Source organism: Nerophis ophidion, linkage group LG12, assembly GCF_033978795.1.
Source record: "Nerophis ophidion isolate RoL-2023_Sa linkage group LG12, RoL_Noph_v1.0, whole genome shotgun sequence".
Lineage (NCBI taxonomy): Eukaryota > Metazoa > Chordata > Actinopteri > Syngnathiformes > Syngnathidae > Nerophis > Nerophis ophidion.
In genome coordinates this window covers 11,497,989-11,517,104 of record NC_084622.1, presented here as the reverse complement: position 1 = coordinate 11,517,104, position 19,116 = coordinate 11,497,989, and the positions used below count along the sequence as shown (strand labels likewise).

At 39.5% G+C, this 19,116-nt stretch overlaps 1 protein-coding gene across 1 annotated transcript in view; it reads right to left on the bottom strand.

Moving 5' to 3' along the window:
• The window catches only part of grm3 (glutamate receptor, metabotropic 3), a 300,806-nt gene that overhangs the window by 26,318 nt on the left and 255,372 nt on the right, over positions 1–19,116 (bottom strand). Inside the window, exons 9-10 of the mRNA XM_061916797.1 lie at positions 556–798; positions 265–454 (exon numbers count right to left, since the gene is read on the bottom strand). Coding sequence (XP_061772781.1) covers positions 265–454; positions 556–798 — 433 coding nt within the window. The remainder of the gene's footprint in view (positions 1–264; positions 455–555; positions 799–19,116) is intronic.

Below are 19,116 nucleotides of genomic sequence, written 5' to 3'. Positions count from 1 at the left end.
CAAATTCACCAAAGCCAGTGGGTCCATAACGATGACTTCTGTTTTGTTTGATCAGCCGTTTTACTGCCCTGCAACAGGCACTGTTTGGAAACAATTAAGGTATTCCAATTAACATTTGCACAATATTTCGGTGTAAATAACTAATTTCACGACGTATATATCTGCGGCTTATAGTCCTGTGCGGCTACTACTTGTAAAAATGCTTTTTTCTTCTAAAATGTGGTAAATATGGGAGTTGTACCATCCGGCCTGTCCATCACTCACCCTACACAGGCGATTGTGATTGGACCAATGGCCCAGGCGTCCTCCCACATAATGTAGTCCTCCGGCAGCTCGTAGCAGGACGTCAAGTCCTCAGTGGGCCACTGACCGGGGGCGCAGGGCGAGCAGGTGAACTCGTCCGCCAGGTACTCGTGAGGCTCGCAGGCTGTGCAGATCCAGCAGCAATACTCACCTGGGAAGCAGGGAAAAGCCCAGAATAGGATTTGGGTGTGTGTTGAAATAGACACTTCTCCCTGATAAGGTACCTTTAAACGTTCAAATTCTCTCCCCCACCTGCCTGCATTTTCTTCATCTCGTTGCGCTCACAGGGGTCGCTGCACTGCGAGGTGGGCGCCGCTTCTCTGGGCCAGCGAATCAGAGCGCCGTTCAGGCTCAAGCTCTCGGCCCACTCCCCCACCGGCACGTAGCCGTAGCGGTCGCCCGAGCGCTGGTAGCTGAAGACGTTGTAGCGGCCTATGCCGTCCCCCTGGGAATCGAACTTGACGGCCGTCTCACTACCCGCGGCGGAGAAGGGGGCTGAATGGGGGGAAGCAAAGCAGAGAGTGATGAGTGGAAGAGAGGCCTGAAAATCACAAACAATCACGCCATTGACCGCCTCTTAAAGGACGGAGACAGACAGCCAGGGCAATTATTTTGACTCGAAGGGGCCAAATTTAGAGAAAAAAATGTGTCTGGGGACCAGTATGTGTATGTATATATATATATATACACACACACAAACACACACACACACACAGTTGTATTTCGTACCTTCTTGAGACCTAAGAAAAATGCTTACCTCTTTAGGACCACCCTTTCCAGATATATAAAGATGTGTATTTACAACATTATTAATATATATATCCTATGCAAATATAAAACATTTTGTTGTTAAAAATTAGTTAGAATTTCACAAGAAAAACTTATACTTTAGGCAGTATTATAATAAAAGTTTTCTTTTTATTCAACACAAGTCAACATTTTTCAAAACTGAATATTTGTGCAATGTTATGATAAAAGTTGGAATTTTACTCAAGAACAGTCGCAATTTTACAAGAAAAGATTAACATTTTGGCAATTTTATGAAAAGAGTCGTAGTTTTACTCGACAAAAGTCACAATTTTATGAGAAAACTTAAAAATGTTGGCAGTATTAGAATAATATTCTGAATTTTATTGGACTTTGGATCAATGTTCACAGACTCTAGTTTTTGGTTCTCTATTAGATGTAATGTTTTTCTGTACTGTGACCATAATTTATGTACCTTCTTAGATGGAAGGTACTTTTCCTTGTTGATGAAAACACACGCACACGCACACACACACACACACACACACACACACGCACACGCACACGCACACGCACACGCACACGCACACGCACACGCACACACACACACACACACACACACACCTCTTGTATTCCGTACCTTCTTGAGACCTTCGAATTATGCCAACCTCTTTAAGACCACCCTTTCTAGATATATAAAGATGTGTATTTACAACATTAATAATATATACATACTATGCAAATATAAAACAGTTTGTTGTTAAAAATGAGTTGGAATTTCACAAGAAAAGCTTAGAATTTTGGCAATATTATAAAAGTTGTCATTTTATTCAACACAAGTCAACATTTTTCAAAACTGAACATTTGTGCAATATTATGATAAAACTTAAAATAAAACAGTCGCAATTTAACAATAAAAGCTTAATATTTTGGCAATTTTATGAAAAGAGTCGTAATTTTACTCGACAAAAGTCACAATTTTATGAGAAAACTTAAAAATTTTGGCAGTATTAGAATAATATTCTGAATTTTATTTGACTTTGGAGCAATGTTCACAGACTTTAGTTTTTGGTTCTATATTAAATGCAATAGTTTTCACAAGAATAACCTAGAATTTTGTCAGTATCATAAAAAGAAAAGTCGTAATTTTACTCCATGCAAGTCAACATTTTACAAGAAAAACTGAACATTCGTGCAATATTATGATAAAAGCTGCAATTTTATTCAAGAACAGTCGCAATTTTACAAGAAAAGCTTAACATTTTGGCAATTTTATTAAAAGAGTCGTAATTTTACTCGACAAAAGTCACAATTTTATGAGAAAACTTAAACATTTTGGCAGTATTAGAATAATATTCTGAATTTATTTGACTTTGGAGCAATGTTCACAGACTCTAGTTTTTGGTTCTCTATTAGATGTAATGGTTTTCCGTATTGGGACCATAATTTATGTCCTAACTTGTTCACCAGTCCTAGACGGAAGGTACTTTTCCTTGTTGATGAAAACACACACACACACACACACACACACACACACACACACACACACACACACACACACACACACACACACACACACACACACACACACACACACACACACACACACACACACACGCGCACACACGCACACACGCACACGCACACACACACACACACACACACACACACCTCTTGTATTTCGTACCTTCTTGAGACCTTCGAATTATGCCAACCTCTTTAAGACCACCCTTTCTAGATATATAAAGATGTGTATTTACAACATTAATAATATATACATACTATGCAAATATAAAACAGTTTGTTGTTAAAAATGAGTTGGAATTTCACAAGAAAAGCTTAGAATTTTGGCAATATTATAAAAGTTGTCATTTTATTCAACACAAGTCAACATTTTTCAAAACTGAACATTTGTGCAATATTATGATAAAACTTAAAATAAAACAGTCGCAATTTAACAATAAAAGCTTAATATTTTGGCAATTTTATGAAAAGAGTCGTAATTTTACTCGACAAAAGTCACAATTTTATGAGAAAACTTAAAAATTTTGGCAGTATTAGAATAATATTCTGAATTTTATTTGACTTTGGAGCAATGTTCACAGACTTTAGTTTTTGGTTCTATATTAAATGCAATAGTTTTCACAAGAATAACCTAGAATTTTGTCAGTATCATGAAAAAAAAGTCGTAATTTTACTCCATGCAAGTCAACATTTTACAAGAAAAACTGAACATTCGTGCAATATTATGATAAAAGCTGCAATTTTATTCAAGAACAGTCGCAATTTTACAAGAAAAGCTTAACATTTTGGCAATTGTATTAAAAGAGTCGTAATTTTACTCGACAAAAGTCACAATTTTATGAGAAAACTTAAACATTTTGGCAGTATTAGAATAATATTCTGAATTTATTTGACTTTGGAGCAATGTTCACAGACTCTAGTTTTTGGTTCTCTATTAGATGTAATGGTTTTCCGTATTGGGACCATAATTTATGTCCTAACTTGTTCACCAGTCCTAGACGGAAGGTACTTTTCCTTGTTGATGAAAAAACACACACACACACACACACACACACACACACACACACACACACACACACACACACACACACACACACACACACACACCACACCACACCACACCACACAACACACACACACACACACACACCTCTCTTGTATTCCGTACCTTCTTGAGACCTCCGAATTATGTCAACCTCTTTAAGACCACCCTTTCCAGATATATAAAGATGTGTATTTACAACATTATTCATATATACATACTGTGCAAATATAAAACATTTTGTTGTTAAAAATGAGTTAGAATGTCACAAGAAAAACTTGGACTTTAGGCAGTATTATAATAAAAGTTGTCTTTTTATTCAACACAAGTCAACATTTTTTAAAACTGAACATTTGTGCAATATTATGATAAAAGTTGGAATTTTACTCAAGAACAGTCGCAATTATACAAGAAAAGATTAACATTTTGGCAATTTTATGAAAAGAGTCGTAGTTTTACTCGACAAAAGTCACAATTTTATGAGAAAACTTAAAAATGTTGGCAGTATTAGAATAATATTCTGAATTTTATTTGACTTTGGAGCAATGTTCACAGATTCTATTATTTGGCTCTTTACTGGATGCAACAGTTTTCAGTATTGGGACCATGATTTATGTCCTAACTTGTTCACCAGTCCTTAGATGGAAGGTACTTTTCCTTGTTGATGAAAACACACACACACACACACACACACACACACGCACACACACACACACACACACACACACACACACACACACACACACACACCCACGCACACACGCACACACGCACACACGCACACACACACACACACTTGTATTTCATACCTTCGTGAGACCTCCGAATAATGCCTACCTCTTTAGTTAGGCATTATTATATATATTATATATATATATATATATTATATATATTATATATCCCTTTCTAGATATATAAAGATGTGTATTTACAACATTAATAATATGTACATACTATGCAAATACAAAACAGTTTGTTGTTAATATTTGTGCAATATTATGATAAAAGCTGCAATTTTATTCAAGAACAGTCACAATTTTACAAGAAAAGCTTAACATTTTGGCAATTCTATGAAAATAGTCGTAATTTTACACAACAAAAGTCACAATTTTATAAGAAAACTTAAAAACTTTGGCAATGTTAGAATAATAATCTGAATTTTACTTGGCAAAATGCTGACAATGACATCTCCCGGGTTTTTCCGAGGATGAATAGGGAAGTCCTTCTTTAGCTGCCGTCTTGTTTTTATCATATATTGCTGCTTTTGCGCCTGTCAATGTTTACTTTTGTATGCACATTAAATCAACAAAAAATCCTGACTTTGGAGCAATGTTCACAGACTCTAGTATTTGGCTTTCTAGTAGATGCAATAGTTTTCACAAGAATTTCACAAAAAAAAAATTGAGTTTCACAAGAAAAACCTATAATTTTGGCAGTATTATAAAAAAAAGTCGTAATTTTACTCAATGCAAGTCAACATTTTACAAGAGAAACTGAATATTTTTGCAATATTATGATAAGAGTGGAATTTCACTCAATAAGAGTCCAAATTTTACAAGAAAAGTTTACCATTTTGGCAATTTTATGAAAAGAGTAGCAATTTTAATCGACAAAAGTCACAATTTTATGAGAAAACTTAAACATTTTGGCAATATTAGAATATTAATTAGAATTTTACTAACAAAATGATGACAAAAGTCAGTTGTTCATCTCCCGGGTTTTTCCGCCGGGTGAATAGGGAAGTCCTTTAGCTGCCGTCTTGTTTTTATCATATATTGCTGCTTTTGCGCATGTCAATGTTTACTTTTGTATGCACATTAAATCAACAAAAAATCTTGACTTTGGAGCAATATTCACAGACTCTAGTATTTGGCTTTCTAGAATATGCAATAGTTTTCACAAGAATTTCACAAAAAACACTAGAATTTCACAAGAAAAACCTAGAATTTTGGTAGTATTATAAAAAAAGTCATAATTTTTATTCAATGCAAGTCAACATTTTACAAGAGAAACTGAATATTTGTGCAATATTATGATAAAAGTTGGAATTTCATTCAATAAGAGTCACAATTTTACAAGAAAAGTTTACCATTTTGGCAATTTTATGAAAAGCGTCGCAATTTCACTCGACAAAAGTCACTTAAAATTAAACATTTTGGCAATATTAGAATATTAATCAGATTTTTACTTGCAAAATGACAAAAAAGTCAGTTGTTCATCTCCCGGGTTTTTCCGGCGATGAATAGGGAAGTCCTTTAGTTGCCGTCTTGTTTTTATCATATATTGCTGCTTTTGCGCATGTCAATGTTTACTTTTGTACGCACATTAAAACGGCAAAAAAAAAACCTGACTTTGGAGCAATGTTCACAGACTGTAGTATTTGGCTCTTTATTAGATGCAATAGTTTTCACAAAAATTTCACAAGAAAAACCTAGAACTTTGTCAGTATCACAAAAAAAGTCGGAATTTTACTCCATGCAAGTCATCTTTTTACAAGAAAAACTGAACATTTGTGCAATATTACTTTAAAAGCTGTTATTTTATTCAAGAACAGTCGCAATTTTACAAGAAAAGCTTAACATTTTGGCAATTTTATTAATAGAGAGCCTAAATACTAGAAGTCCTGTGAAACTTTGCTCCAAAGTCAGAATTTTTTTGGATTTAATGTGCGTACAAAAGTAGAACAGGTGACAGGGCGCAAAACAAAAGTCAGCTGTTCATCTCCCGGGTTTTTCCGGGGATGAATAGGGAAGTCCTTCTTTAGCTGCCATATTGTTTTATCATATATTGCTGCTTTTGCGCCTGTCACTGTTTACTTTTGTACGCACATTAAATCAACAAAAAATCCTGACTTTGGAGCAATGTTCACAGACTCTAGTATTTGGCTCTCTATTAGATGCAATAGTTTTCACAAGAATTTCACAAGAAAAACCTAGAATTTTGTCAGTATCATAAAAAAAGTCGGAATTTCACTCCATGCAAGTCAATATTTTACAAGAAAAACTGAACATTTGTACAATATTATGATAAAAGCTGCAATTTTATTCAAGAACAGTCGCATTTTTACAAGAAAAGCTTAACATTTTGGCAATTTTATGAAAAGAGTCGCAATTTTACTCGACAAAAGTCACAGTCTTATAAGAAAACTTTAAAATTTTGGCAAAATTAGAATAATAATCGGAATTTTACTTGGCAAAATGATGACAAGTCAGCTTTTCAATTTTGCCAGTACTATGATAAAAGTCGTAATTTTACTCAACGGAAGTCAAAATTTTGCAGGAAAAACTGAACATTAGTGCAATATTATGATAAAAGTTGGAATTTTACTCAACAGTTGCAATTTTACAAGAAAAGCTAACATTTTGGCAATTATATGAAAAGAGTCAGAATTTTATTAGAAAACCTAAACATTTTTGCAATATAAGAATAATAATCAGAATTTTAATTGGCAAAATTATGACAAAAGTCAGCTGTTCATCTCCTGTTTTTTTCCGGGGATGAATAGGGAAGTCCTTCTTTAGCTGCTGTCTTGTTTTATCATGTATTGCTGCTTTTGCACCTGTCAATGTTTATTTTCGTATGCACATTAAATCAGCAAAAAATCCTGACTTTGGAGCAATGTTCACAGATTTTATTATTTGGCTCTCTACTGGATGCAATAGTTTTCAGTATTGGGACCATGATTTATGTCCTAACTTGTTCACCAGTCCTTAGATGGAAGGTTCTTTTCCTTGTGGATCCTCCGAAAAATGCCTACTTCTTTAGACCACCCTTTCTAGATATATAAAGATGTGTATTTACAACATTAATAACATATACATACTATGCAAATATATAAAAGCTTGTTGTGAAAAATGAGTTGGAATTTCACATGAAAAACTTAGAATTTTGGCAGTATTATAAGTTGTCGTTTTACTCAACGCAAATCAAAATTTTACAAGAAAAACTTAAAATGTGTGCAATTTTATGAAAAGAGTTGTAATTTTACTCGACAAAAGTCAAAATTTTACAAGAAATCTTTAAAATTTTGGCAGTATTATAATAATCGGAATTGTACTTGGCGAAAGTACAGTATGACAAAAGTCATAATTGTACTCAAAAAGCTTCACTATTTTACAAGAACAACAAACAAATTGGCAATATTGTGATAAAAGTCAGAATTTTATATGACAAATGTTGCATTTAAAAGGTATTAATTTTACATAAAAAGTTTTAATTTTATGAAAAAATATTGCAATCTTAAAGAAACAGAAAACATTTTAGACATTTTCCCCAATTTTATGAGAAAAGTCGACACATTGTGAGTAAAAGTTGACATGTTATGACAGACCGCCTTAAAAACAGAATTGAATTTTACATTTTTTTTACTGAATGAGACACCCAGAATGTACATGAAAATAAAGAATGTGGGATTCACAATATTACGTATGAGGGATAAAACACTAACTATTAACAACATATGAACGTCAGACCCCCTCTCCATCCACATATTTTCAATCAAGCTAAATGCAACATAAATACAACAAACAGCAAATATTTTTTTTCTTTAAATTTTTTTTTATTTAATTTTTTTTTTTTTTTTTTCAATTAAATCAACATAAAAACACAAGATACACTTACAATTAGTGCACCAACCCAAAAAACCTCTCTTTTTCATGACAAAGAAAAAACAAGAATCTATATGTAATTAGTCACATGACAATAGTGGCTAATTGGATGACCATAGTAACTAATGAGATGACCATGGTAACTAATTAGATGACCATGGTAACTAATTACATGACCATAGTAACTAATTACTTGACCATAATAACTAATTAGATGACCATAGTAACTAATTACATGACCATAGTAACTAATTACATCACCATAGTAACTAATTAGATGACCATAGTAACTAATTGGATGACCATAGTAACTAATTAGATGACCATAGAAACTAATTAGATGACCATAGTAACTAATTAGATGACCATAGTGACTAATTACATAACCATAGTGACTAATTAGATGACCATAGTAACTAATTGGATGACCATAGTAACTAATTGGATGACCATAGTAACTAATTGGATGACCATAGTAACTAATTAGATGACCATAGAAACTAATTAGATGACCATAGTAACTAATTAAATGACCATAGTAACTAATTAGATGACCATAGTAACTAATTGGATGACCATAGTAACTAATTAGATGACCATAGTAACTAATTGGATGACCATAGTAACTAATTGGATGACCATAGTAACTAATTAGATGACCATAGAAACTAATTAGATGACCATAGTAACTAATTGGATGACCATAGTAACTAATTAGATGACCATAGAAACTAATTAGATGACCATAGAAACTAATTAGATGACCATAGTAACTAATTGGATGACCATAGTAACTAATTAGATGACCATAGAAACTAATTAGATGACAATAGTAACTAATTAAATGACCGTAGTAACTAATTAGATGACCATAGTAACTAATTACATGACCATAGTAAATAATTAGATGACCATAGTAACTAATTAGATGACCATTGTAACTAATTAGATGACCATAGTGACTAATTAGATGACCATAGAAACTAAATACATGACCATAGTAACTAATTAGATGGACATAGTAACTAATTAAATAACCATAGTAACTAATTAGATGACCATAGTGACTAATTAGATGACCATAGTAACTAATTAGATGACCATAGTAACTAATTAGATGACCATAGTGACTAATTAGATGACCATAGTAACTAATTACATAACCATAGTGACTAATTAGACTACCATAGTAACTAATTAGATGACCATAGTAACTAATTGGATGACCATAGTAACTAATTGGATGACCATTGTAACTAATTAGATGACCATAGTGACTAATTAGATGACCATAGAAACTAAATACATGACCATAGTAACTAATTAGATGGACATAGTAACTAATTAAATAACCATAGTAACTAATTAGATGACCATAGTGACTAATTAGATGACCATAGTAACTAATTAGATGACCATAGTAACTAATTAGATGACCATAGTGACTAATTAGATGACCATAGTAACTAATTACATAACCATAGTGACTAATTAGACTACCATAGTAACTAATTAGATGACCATAGTAACTAATTAGATGACCATAGTAACTAATTGGATGACCATAGTAACTAATTAGATGACCATAGAAACTGATTAGATGACCATAGTAACTAATTAGATGACCATAGTAACTAATTAAACGACCATAGTAACTAATTGGATGACCATAGTAACTAATTAGATGACCATAGTAACTAATTAGATGACCATAGTAACCAATTAGATGACCATAGTAACTAATTAGATGACCATAGTAACTAATTGGATGACCATAGTAACTAATTAGATGTCCATAGAAACTAATTAGATGACCATAGTAACTAATTGTATGACCATAGCAACTAATTAGATGACCATAGCAACTAATTAGATGACCATAGTAACTAATTAGATGACCATAGTAACTAATTAGATGACCATAGTAACTAATTAGATGACCATAGTAACTAATTACATGACCATAGTAAATAATTAGATGACCATAGTAACTAATTAGATGACCATAGTAACTAATTAAATGACCATAGTAACTAATTAAATGACCATAGTAACTAATTAGATGACCATAGTGACTTATTAGATGACCATAGTAACTAATTAGATGACCATAGAAACTAATTACATGACCATAGTGACTAATTAGATGACCATAGTAACTAATTAGATGACCATAGTGACTAATTAGATGACCATAGTAACTAATTAGATGACCATAGTAACTAATTAAATGACCATAGTAACTAATTAAATGACCATAGTAACTAATTAGATGACCATAGTGACTTATTAGATGACCATAGTAACTAATTAGATGACCATAGAAACTAATTACATGACCATAGTAACTAATTAAATGACCATAGTAACTAATTAGATGACCACAGTAACTAATTAGATGACCATAGTAACTAATTACATGACCATAGTAACTAATTAGATGACCATAGTAACTAATTAGATGACCATAGTGACTAATTTGATGACCATAGTAACTAATTAGATGACCATAGTAACTAATTAGATGACCATAGTAACTAATTAAACGACCATAGTAACTAATTAGATGACCATAGTAACTAATTAAACGACCATAGTAACTAATTTGATGACCATAGTAACTAAATACATGACCATAATAACTAATTACATGACCATAGTAACTAATTAAATGACCATAGTAACTAATTAGATGACAATAGTGACTAATTAGATGACCATAGTAACTAATTAGATGACCATGGTGACTAATTAGATGACCATAGTAACTAATTACATGACCATAGTAACTAATTAAATGACCATAGTGACTAATTAGATGACCATAGTAACTAATTAGATGACCATAGTAACTAGTATATCATGCAAAAGTGCAGATTCCAACCATTGAAATACTTTGTATAGTTCAAGACTTACAGTCATTAGAAAACATCCCTGCACATCTTTAAGATTTAAAACAATTATTTGGGAATGGGCCAGATTGAAAAGCTCAACGGGCTGCATGTGGGCCCCAGGCCTTCATTTGCCCAGGCCTGCAGTAAGCCGCGGTCAGCTCTGGAACGGACCGAGGGCGGCGTCTTCATCACTGAGCACAAGCCAAAGTATTTGCAAACAGGCGATAAAATGTCCGCAGCAATCTGTCCCCGAGGCGACATTGAGACAAAATAACCGCTTTTAAAACTGGACCTGACAAAACGTAGTAGCAGACGCATCATTAAGGAGCGGCCCGTAAAACCATAGCGGCGTGAAGGCAAGAGGACACGGTCCCTGGGCATCGCTCAGGCTGCCCACACGCTGATGGAATTGGCTTTGGGGTCTCTTCTTATACGAGGGAGGCAACACTGCTGAAAGTGCCAAATTGGTTTGTACACAAGTTGTTAGGGAAGGATTAGCATCTGCCCCCAGGACAGGGGAGATTGTAAAACTGGCAGCGAGACGCTGGCACGGCAATGAAGACCCCGGGAGGGAAAGGATCTACAGAGGTGATGTCGGAAGCTGTGTGGGCAACGGCGTGTCCTCGTAAATGTGTGACCTGAAGTTGTTCATAACATTTCTCTCTTTAACAAGACCTCCACTCTCAGGGATTATGTGTTCCAATGCTCTGCTTAATCTGGATTCTCTCTATCAGAATACAGAACCTGGTCCACATGGAGACGCTAGTGTAGGCTTTTATTACGAGTCGTACATATGATCGCCCTGCTTTCTAGTTTTCTATATGTATATTTTACCTCTGGCTCCCGGGAGCCTTTTGGCTATGGAAACTAGCTGCTGGGTCTCTGCCACACCAGAGTTCGTTTGGAGAAACCGGAGGAGATGCGGATATATAGACAGGACTGCAGAGCTGGACAAACTTCACAGTGTCTTGGCTGATGGAGCAGGCATCGGACACCTCGGTCTCCTTGGACGCATCCTCGCTCATCCATCCGGAATGGACACTGGCTGAGAGTTGGCGGGCTGACGAGGTTGCTTTGTTGGGTCTGCTCCTGTCTCTGGACATGCTCCCCTCACCCCAGCAAACGATTAATCTGGATTATCTCACTTTATCAGAATACAGAACCTATTACGAGTCGTATAGATGATTGTAACGCCCTGCTTTGTGGTCTTCTATATGTTACCTCTGGCTCCCGGGAGCCTTTTGGCCATAGAGACCAGCTGTTGGGTCTCTGCCACACCGGAGTCCGTTTGGAGAGACTGGAGGACATTATTAAATGTAGTCTTCATCTACCACCAAAGTGTATTAAATGCAGTCTCCGGGGGGCCTTTTGGCCATGGAGACCAGCTGCTGGGTCTATACCATACCAGAGTCCGTTTGGAGAGACTGGAGGAGGTGTGTTAAATGTAGGCTCCCTTACCACCAAAGTGTATTTAATGTAGTCTCCCTCTACCACCAAAGAGTATTAAATGTTGTCTCTGGGGAGCCTTTTGTCCACCGAGACCAGCTGCTGGGTCTCTACTAAACCAGAGTGCGATTGGAGAGACCGGTGGAGATGCGGATGTATAAACAGGACTGCAGATCTGGACAAACTTCAGAGTGCCTTGGCTGATTGAGCAGGCATCGTACACCTCGGTCTCCTTGGACGCATCCTCGCTCATCCATCCGGAATGGACACTGGCTGAGAGTTGGCAGGCGGCCGAAGTTGCTTTGTTGGGTCTGCTCCTGTCTATGGCCATGCTCCCCTCACTCCAGCAAATGATTAATCTGGATTCTCTCACTTTATCAGAATACTGAACCTGGTCAACACGGAGACGCTCGTGCGCGCTTTGATTACGAGTCGTATAGATGATTGTAACGCCCTGCTTTCTAGTCTTCTATGTGTATATATGTTACCTCTGGCTCCCGGGAGCTTTTTGGCCATCGAGCCCAGCTGCTGGGTCTCTACTACACCAGAGTCCGATTGGAGAGACCGGAGGAGATGCGGACGTATAAACAGGACTGCAGAGCTGGACAAACTTCACAGTGCCTTGGCTGATTGAGCAGGCATCGGACACCTCGGTCTCCTTGGGCGCATCCTCGCTCATCCATCCGGAATGGACACTGGCTGAGAGTTGGCAGGCGGCCGAAGTTGCTTTGTTGGGTCTGCTCCTGTCTCTGGCCATGCCCCCCTCACCCCAGCAAACGATTAATCTGGATTCTCTCACTTTATCAGACTACAGAACCTGGTCAACACGGAGACGCTAGTGCGCGCTTTTATTACGAGTCGTATAGATGATTGTAACGCCTGGTTTTGTAGTCTTCTATATGTTACTTCTGGCTCCGGGGAGCCTTTTGGCCATAGAGACCAGCTGTTGGGTCTCTGCCACACCGGAGTCTGTTTGGAGACACTGGGGGACATGTATTAAATGTAGTCTTCATCTACCACCAAAGTGTATTAAATGTAGTCTCCGGGGAGCCTTTTGGCCATGGAGACCAGCTGCTGGGTCTATACCATACCAGAGTCCGTTTGGAGAGACTGGAGGAGGTGTGTTAAATGTAGTCTCCCTTACCACCAAAGTGTATTTAATGTAGTCTCCCTCTACCACCAAAGAGTATTAAATGTTGTCTCCGGGGAGCCTTTTGTCCACCGAGACCAGCTGCTGGGTCTCTACTACACCAGAGTCCGATTGGAGAGACCGGAGGACATGCAGACGTATAAACAGGACTGCAGAGCTGGACAAACTTCACTGTGCCTTGGCTGATTGAGCTGGCATCGTACACCTCGGTCTCCTTGGACGCATCCTCGCTCATCCATCCGGAATGGACACTGGCTGAGAGTTGGCAGGCGGCTGAAGCTGCTTTGTTGGGTCTGCTCCTGTCTATGGCCATGCTCCCCTCACCCCAGCAAATGATTAATCTGGATTCTCTCACTTTATCAGAATACTGAACCTGGTCAACACGGAGACGCTCATGCTCGCTTTGATTACGAGTCGTATAGATGATTGTAACGCCCTGCTTTCTAGTCTTCTATGTGTATATATGTTACCTCTGGCTCCCGGGAGCCTTTTGGCCATCGAGCCCAGCTGCTGGGTCTCTACTACACCAGAGTCCGATTGGAGAGACCGGAGGAGATGCGGACGTATAGACAGGACTGCAGAGCTGGACAAACTTCACAATGTCTTGGCTGATTGAGCTGGCATCGGACACCTCTGTCTCCTTCGACGCATCCTCGCTCATCCATCCGGAATGGACACTGGCTGAGAGTTGGCGGCCGGCCGAGGTTGCTTTGTTGGGTCTGCTCCTGTCTCTGGCCATGCTCCCCTCACCCCAGCAAACGATTAATCTGGATTCTCTCACTTTATCAGACTACAGAACCTGGTCAACACGGAGACGCTAGTGTGCCCTTTTATTACGAGTCGTATAGATGATTGTAACGCCTGGTTTTGTAGTCTTCTATATGTTACCTCTGGCTCCCGGGAGCCTTTTGGCCATAGAGACCAGCTGTTGGGTCTCTGCCACACCGGAGTCTGTTTGGAGAGACTGGAGGAAATGTATTAAATGTAGTCTTCATCTACCACCAAAGTGTATTAAATGTAGTCTCCGGGGAGCCTTTTGGCCATGGAGACCAGCTGCTGGGTCTATACCATACCCGAGTCCGTTTGGAGAGACTGGAGTAGAAGTGTTAAATGTAGTCTCCCTCTACCACCAAAGTGTATTTAATCTAGTCTCCCTCTACCACCAAAGAGTATTAAATGTTGTCTCCGGGGAGCCTTTTGTCCATGGAGACCAGCTGCTGGGTCTCTACCACACCAGAGTCCGTTTGGAGAGACTGGAGGAGATGCGGATGAAGAGACAGGGCTGCAGAGCTGGACAAGCTTCACAGTATCTTGGCTGAATGAGCACGTATCGGACACCTTGGTCTCCTTGGACGCATACTCGCTTATCCATGCGGACTGGACACTGGCCAGGAGTTGGCGGGCAGCTGAGATTGCTTTGTTGGGTCTGCTTCTGTCTCTGGCCATGCTCCCCTCGCCCCAGCAAATTTTTAATCTGGATTCTCTAACTTTATCAGAATACTGAACCTGGTCAACATGGAGACACTAGTGTGCCCTTTTATTACGAATCATATAGATGATTGTAACGCCCTGCTTTTTCGTTTTCTATATGTATATATTACCTCTGCCTCCCGGGAGTGTTTTGGCCATGGAGACAAGCAGCTGAGTCTCTGCCACACCAGACTCCATTTGAACCGACTGAAGGAGATGTATCAAATGTAGTCTCCCTCTACCACCAACATGTATTAAATGTAGTCTTCCGTGGAGCCTTTTGGGTTTAGAGACCAGCTGCTGGGTCTCTGCCACACCAGAGTCCGTTTGGAGAGACTTGAAGAGATGTGTTAAATGTAGCCTCCTTCTTCCACCCAATTGTATTAAATGTAGTCTCCCTCTACCACCAAAGTGTATTAAATGTAGTCTCTGGGGAGCCTTTTGGCCAAGGAGACCAGCTGCTGGGTCTCTGTCACATCAGTATCCGTTTGGAGAGACTAGAGGAGATTAATTAAATGTAGTCTCCCTCTACCACCAAAGTGTATTAAATGTAGTCTTCCTCTACTACCAAAGTGTATTAAATGTAGTCTCCAGGGAGCCTTTTGGGTTTAGAGACCAGCTGCTGGGTCTCTGCCACACCAGAGTCCGTTTGGAGAGACTTGAAGAGATGTGTTAAATGTAGCCTCCTTCTTCCACCAAATTGTATTAAATGTAGTCTCCCTCTACCACCAAAGTGTATTAAATGTAGTCTCTGGGGAGCCTTTTGGCCATGGAGACCAGCTGCTGGGTCTCTGCCACACCAGCATCCGTTTGGAGAGACTAGAGGAGATTAATTAAATGTAGTCTCCCTCTACCACCAAAGTGTATTAAATGTAGTCTTCCTCTACTACCAAAGTGTATTAAATGTAGTCTCCAGGGAGCTTTTTGGCCGTAGAGACCAGCTGCTGGGTCTCTGCCAGGTCAGAATCTGTTTGGAGAGACTGGAGGAAGTGCAGTTGAAGAGACAGGACTGCGGAGCTGGACAAGCTTCAGTGTCTTGGCTGAATGAGCAGGTATCGGACACCTTGGTCTCCTTGGACCCATCCTCACTCATCCATCCGGAATGGACACTGGCCGACAATTGGACACTTGGTTGCTTTGTTGCGTCTGCTCCTGTCTCTGGCCATGCTTCCCCCACCCAAGCTGTTTGTCACCTTTTTTGTAAGGGGTGCCAGAAGTTGGCAGACCCGTCAGCGATCCTGTTCTGTCTCACTGTAATGTTTGATCCTATTGTGTCTCCCTGTCATGTTTGAAATTGTTCTGTCTCCCTGTAATGCTTGTCTGCTCTTGAATGGGATTGTGCAGAAAATCTTAATTTCCCCTCGGGGATAATTAAAAAGCTCCTCGGCGGCAAGGCCCCGGGGGTAGATAAGATCCGCTAGGAGTTCCTTAAGACTCTGGATGCTGTGGGGCTGTCTTGGTTGACAAGACTCTGCAGCATCGCGTGGACATCAGGGGCGGTGCCTCTGGATTGGCAGACCGGGGTGGTGGTTCCTATCTTTAAGAATGGGAACCGTAGGGTGTGTTCCAACTATCGTGGGATCACACTCCTCAGCCTTCCCGGTAAGGTCTATTCAGGTGTACTGGAGAGGAGGCTACGCCGGATAGTCGAACCTCGGATTCAGGAGGAAATTTGTGGTTTTCGTCCTGGTCGTGGAACTGTGGACCAGCTCTATACTCTCGGCAGGGTCCTTGAGGGTGCATGGGAGTTTGCCCAACCAGTCTACATGTGCTTTGTGGACTTGGAGAAGGCATTCGAATGTGTCCCTCGGGAAGTCCTGTGGGGAGTACTCAGAGTGTATGGGTTATCAGACTGTCTGATTATGGCAGTCCGCTCTCTGTACGATCAGTGTCACAGATTGGTCCGCATTGCTGGCAGTAAGTCGGACACGTTTCCAGTGAGGGTTGGACTCCGCCAAGGCTGTCCTTTGTCACCGATTCTGTTCATAGCTTTTATGGACAGAATTTCTAAGGGCAGTCAAGGCGTTGAGGGGATCTGGTTTGGTGGCTGCAGAATTAGGTCTCTGCTTTTTGCAGATGATGTGGTTCTGATGGCTTCATCTGGCCAGGATCTTCAGCTCTCACTGGATCGGATCACAGCAGAGTGTGAAGCGACTGGGATGAGAGTCAGCACCTCCGAGTCAGAGTCCATGGTTCTTGCCCGGAAACGGGTGGAGTGCCATCTCCGGGTTGGGATGGAGACCCTGCCCCAAGTGGAAGAGTTCAAGTAACTCAGAGTCTTTTTCACGAGTGAGGGAAGAGTGGACCGTGAGATCGACAGGCGTCTTCAGTAATGCGGACGCTGTATCGATCCGTTGTGGTGAAGAAGGAGTTGAGCCGGAAGGCAAAGCTCTCTATTTACCAGTCGATCTACGTTCCCATCCTCACCTATGGTCATGAGCTTTGGGGTATAACCGAAAGGACGAGATCACGGGTACAAGCGGCCGAAATTAGTTTCCTCCGCCGGGTGGCGGGGCTCTCCCTTAGAGATAGGGTGAGAAGCTCTGCCATTTGGGAGGAGCTCAAAGTATAGCCGCTGCTCCTCCACACCGAGAGGAGCAAGATGAGGTAATCCGGGCATCTGGTCAGGATGCCACCCAAACGCCTCCCTAGGGAGGTGTTTCGGGCACGTCCGACCGGTAGGAGGCCACGGGGAAGACCCAGGACACGTTGGGAAGACTATGTCTAGGAACGCCTCGGGATTCCCCGGGAAGAGCTGGACGAAGTGGCTGGGGAGGGGAGCATCTGGGCTTCCCTGCTTAGGCTGCTGCCCCCGCGAACCGACCTCGGATAAGCGGAGGAAGATGGATGGATGGATGGATGGATGGATTATTAAAGTATTTCTGATTCTGATATTACTCCAGAATTAAGCGGCACGTGTCCGGGCGAAGGCCAGAAGGCAGGCTCACATTACACCAGTTTTAAAATCGCTGCATTGGCTCACCGTGTGTTTCAGGATCAATTTTAAGGTTCTGCTTAGGGTTTATGTACAAACATTTTTTTATAGTATTGGGCCTTCTTTAATTCAGAATTACTTTTACCCTACCCAACAGTCAGGTCACAAAGTCCGGGGATGGCATCTTTCCACCATTATGACCCCGTCTATGGAACAGCTTGCCGGAAGACCTCAAGGCCGCGGAGAATGTTCATGTTTTTAAGACCCACTTTTTTGATTTGGCTTTTACCTAATACAAAATATTTTATTGAAGTCAATCATGTTTTACTTTTTGTCTTATTAGTTATGCAAGATTTTGTTTACTTCTATTTATTTTATATATATTTACTGTATATTCAGTTTATTCTTTCGGAAATTAATTAATGCTTGGAACTTGAGAACTTTGTTATTTTTTGCAAATATTAGCTCATTTGCCTGCAACGTGTTTCAAAAGAGCTGGCACATGTGGCAAAAAAGTCTGAGAAAGTTTAGTAATGCTCATCAAACACTTATTTGGAACATCCCACAGGGGAACAGTCTAATTGGGAACAGGTGGGTTCTATGATTGGGTATAGAAGCAGCTTCTTTTAAACGCTCAGTCATTCACAAACAAGGATGGGGTGAGGGTCACCACTTTGTCAACAAATGCGTGAGCAAATTGTCCAACAGTTAAAGAACAACAGTTTTAAACCATCTTTTGCAAGGCATTTAGGGGTTTCACCAACTACGGTCTGTAATATCATCAAAAGGTTTAGAGAATCTGGAGAAATCACTGCACGTAAGCGATGATATTATGGCCCTTCGATCCCTCAGTTGGTACTGCATCAAAAAGCGACATCAGGGTGTAAAGGATATCACCACATGGTCTCAGGAATACATCAGAAAACCACTGTCAGTAACTACAGTTGGTCGCTACATCTGAAAGTGCAAGTTAAAACTGTACTATGCAAAACCAAAGC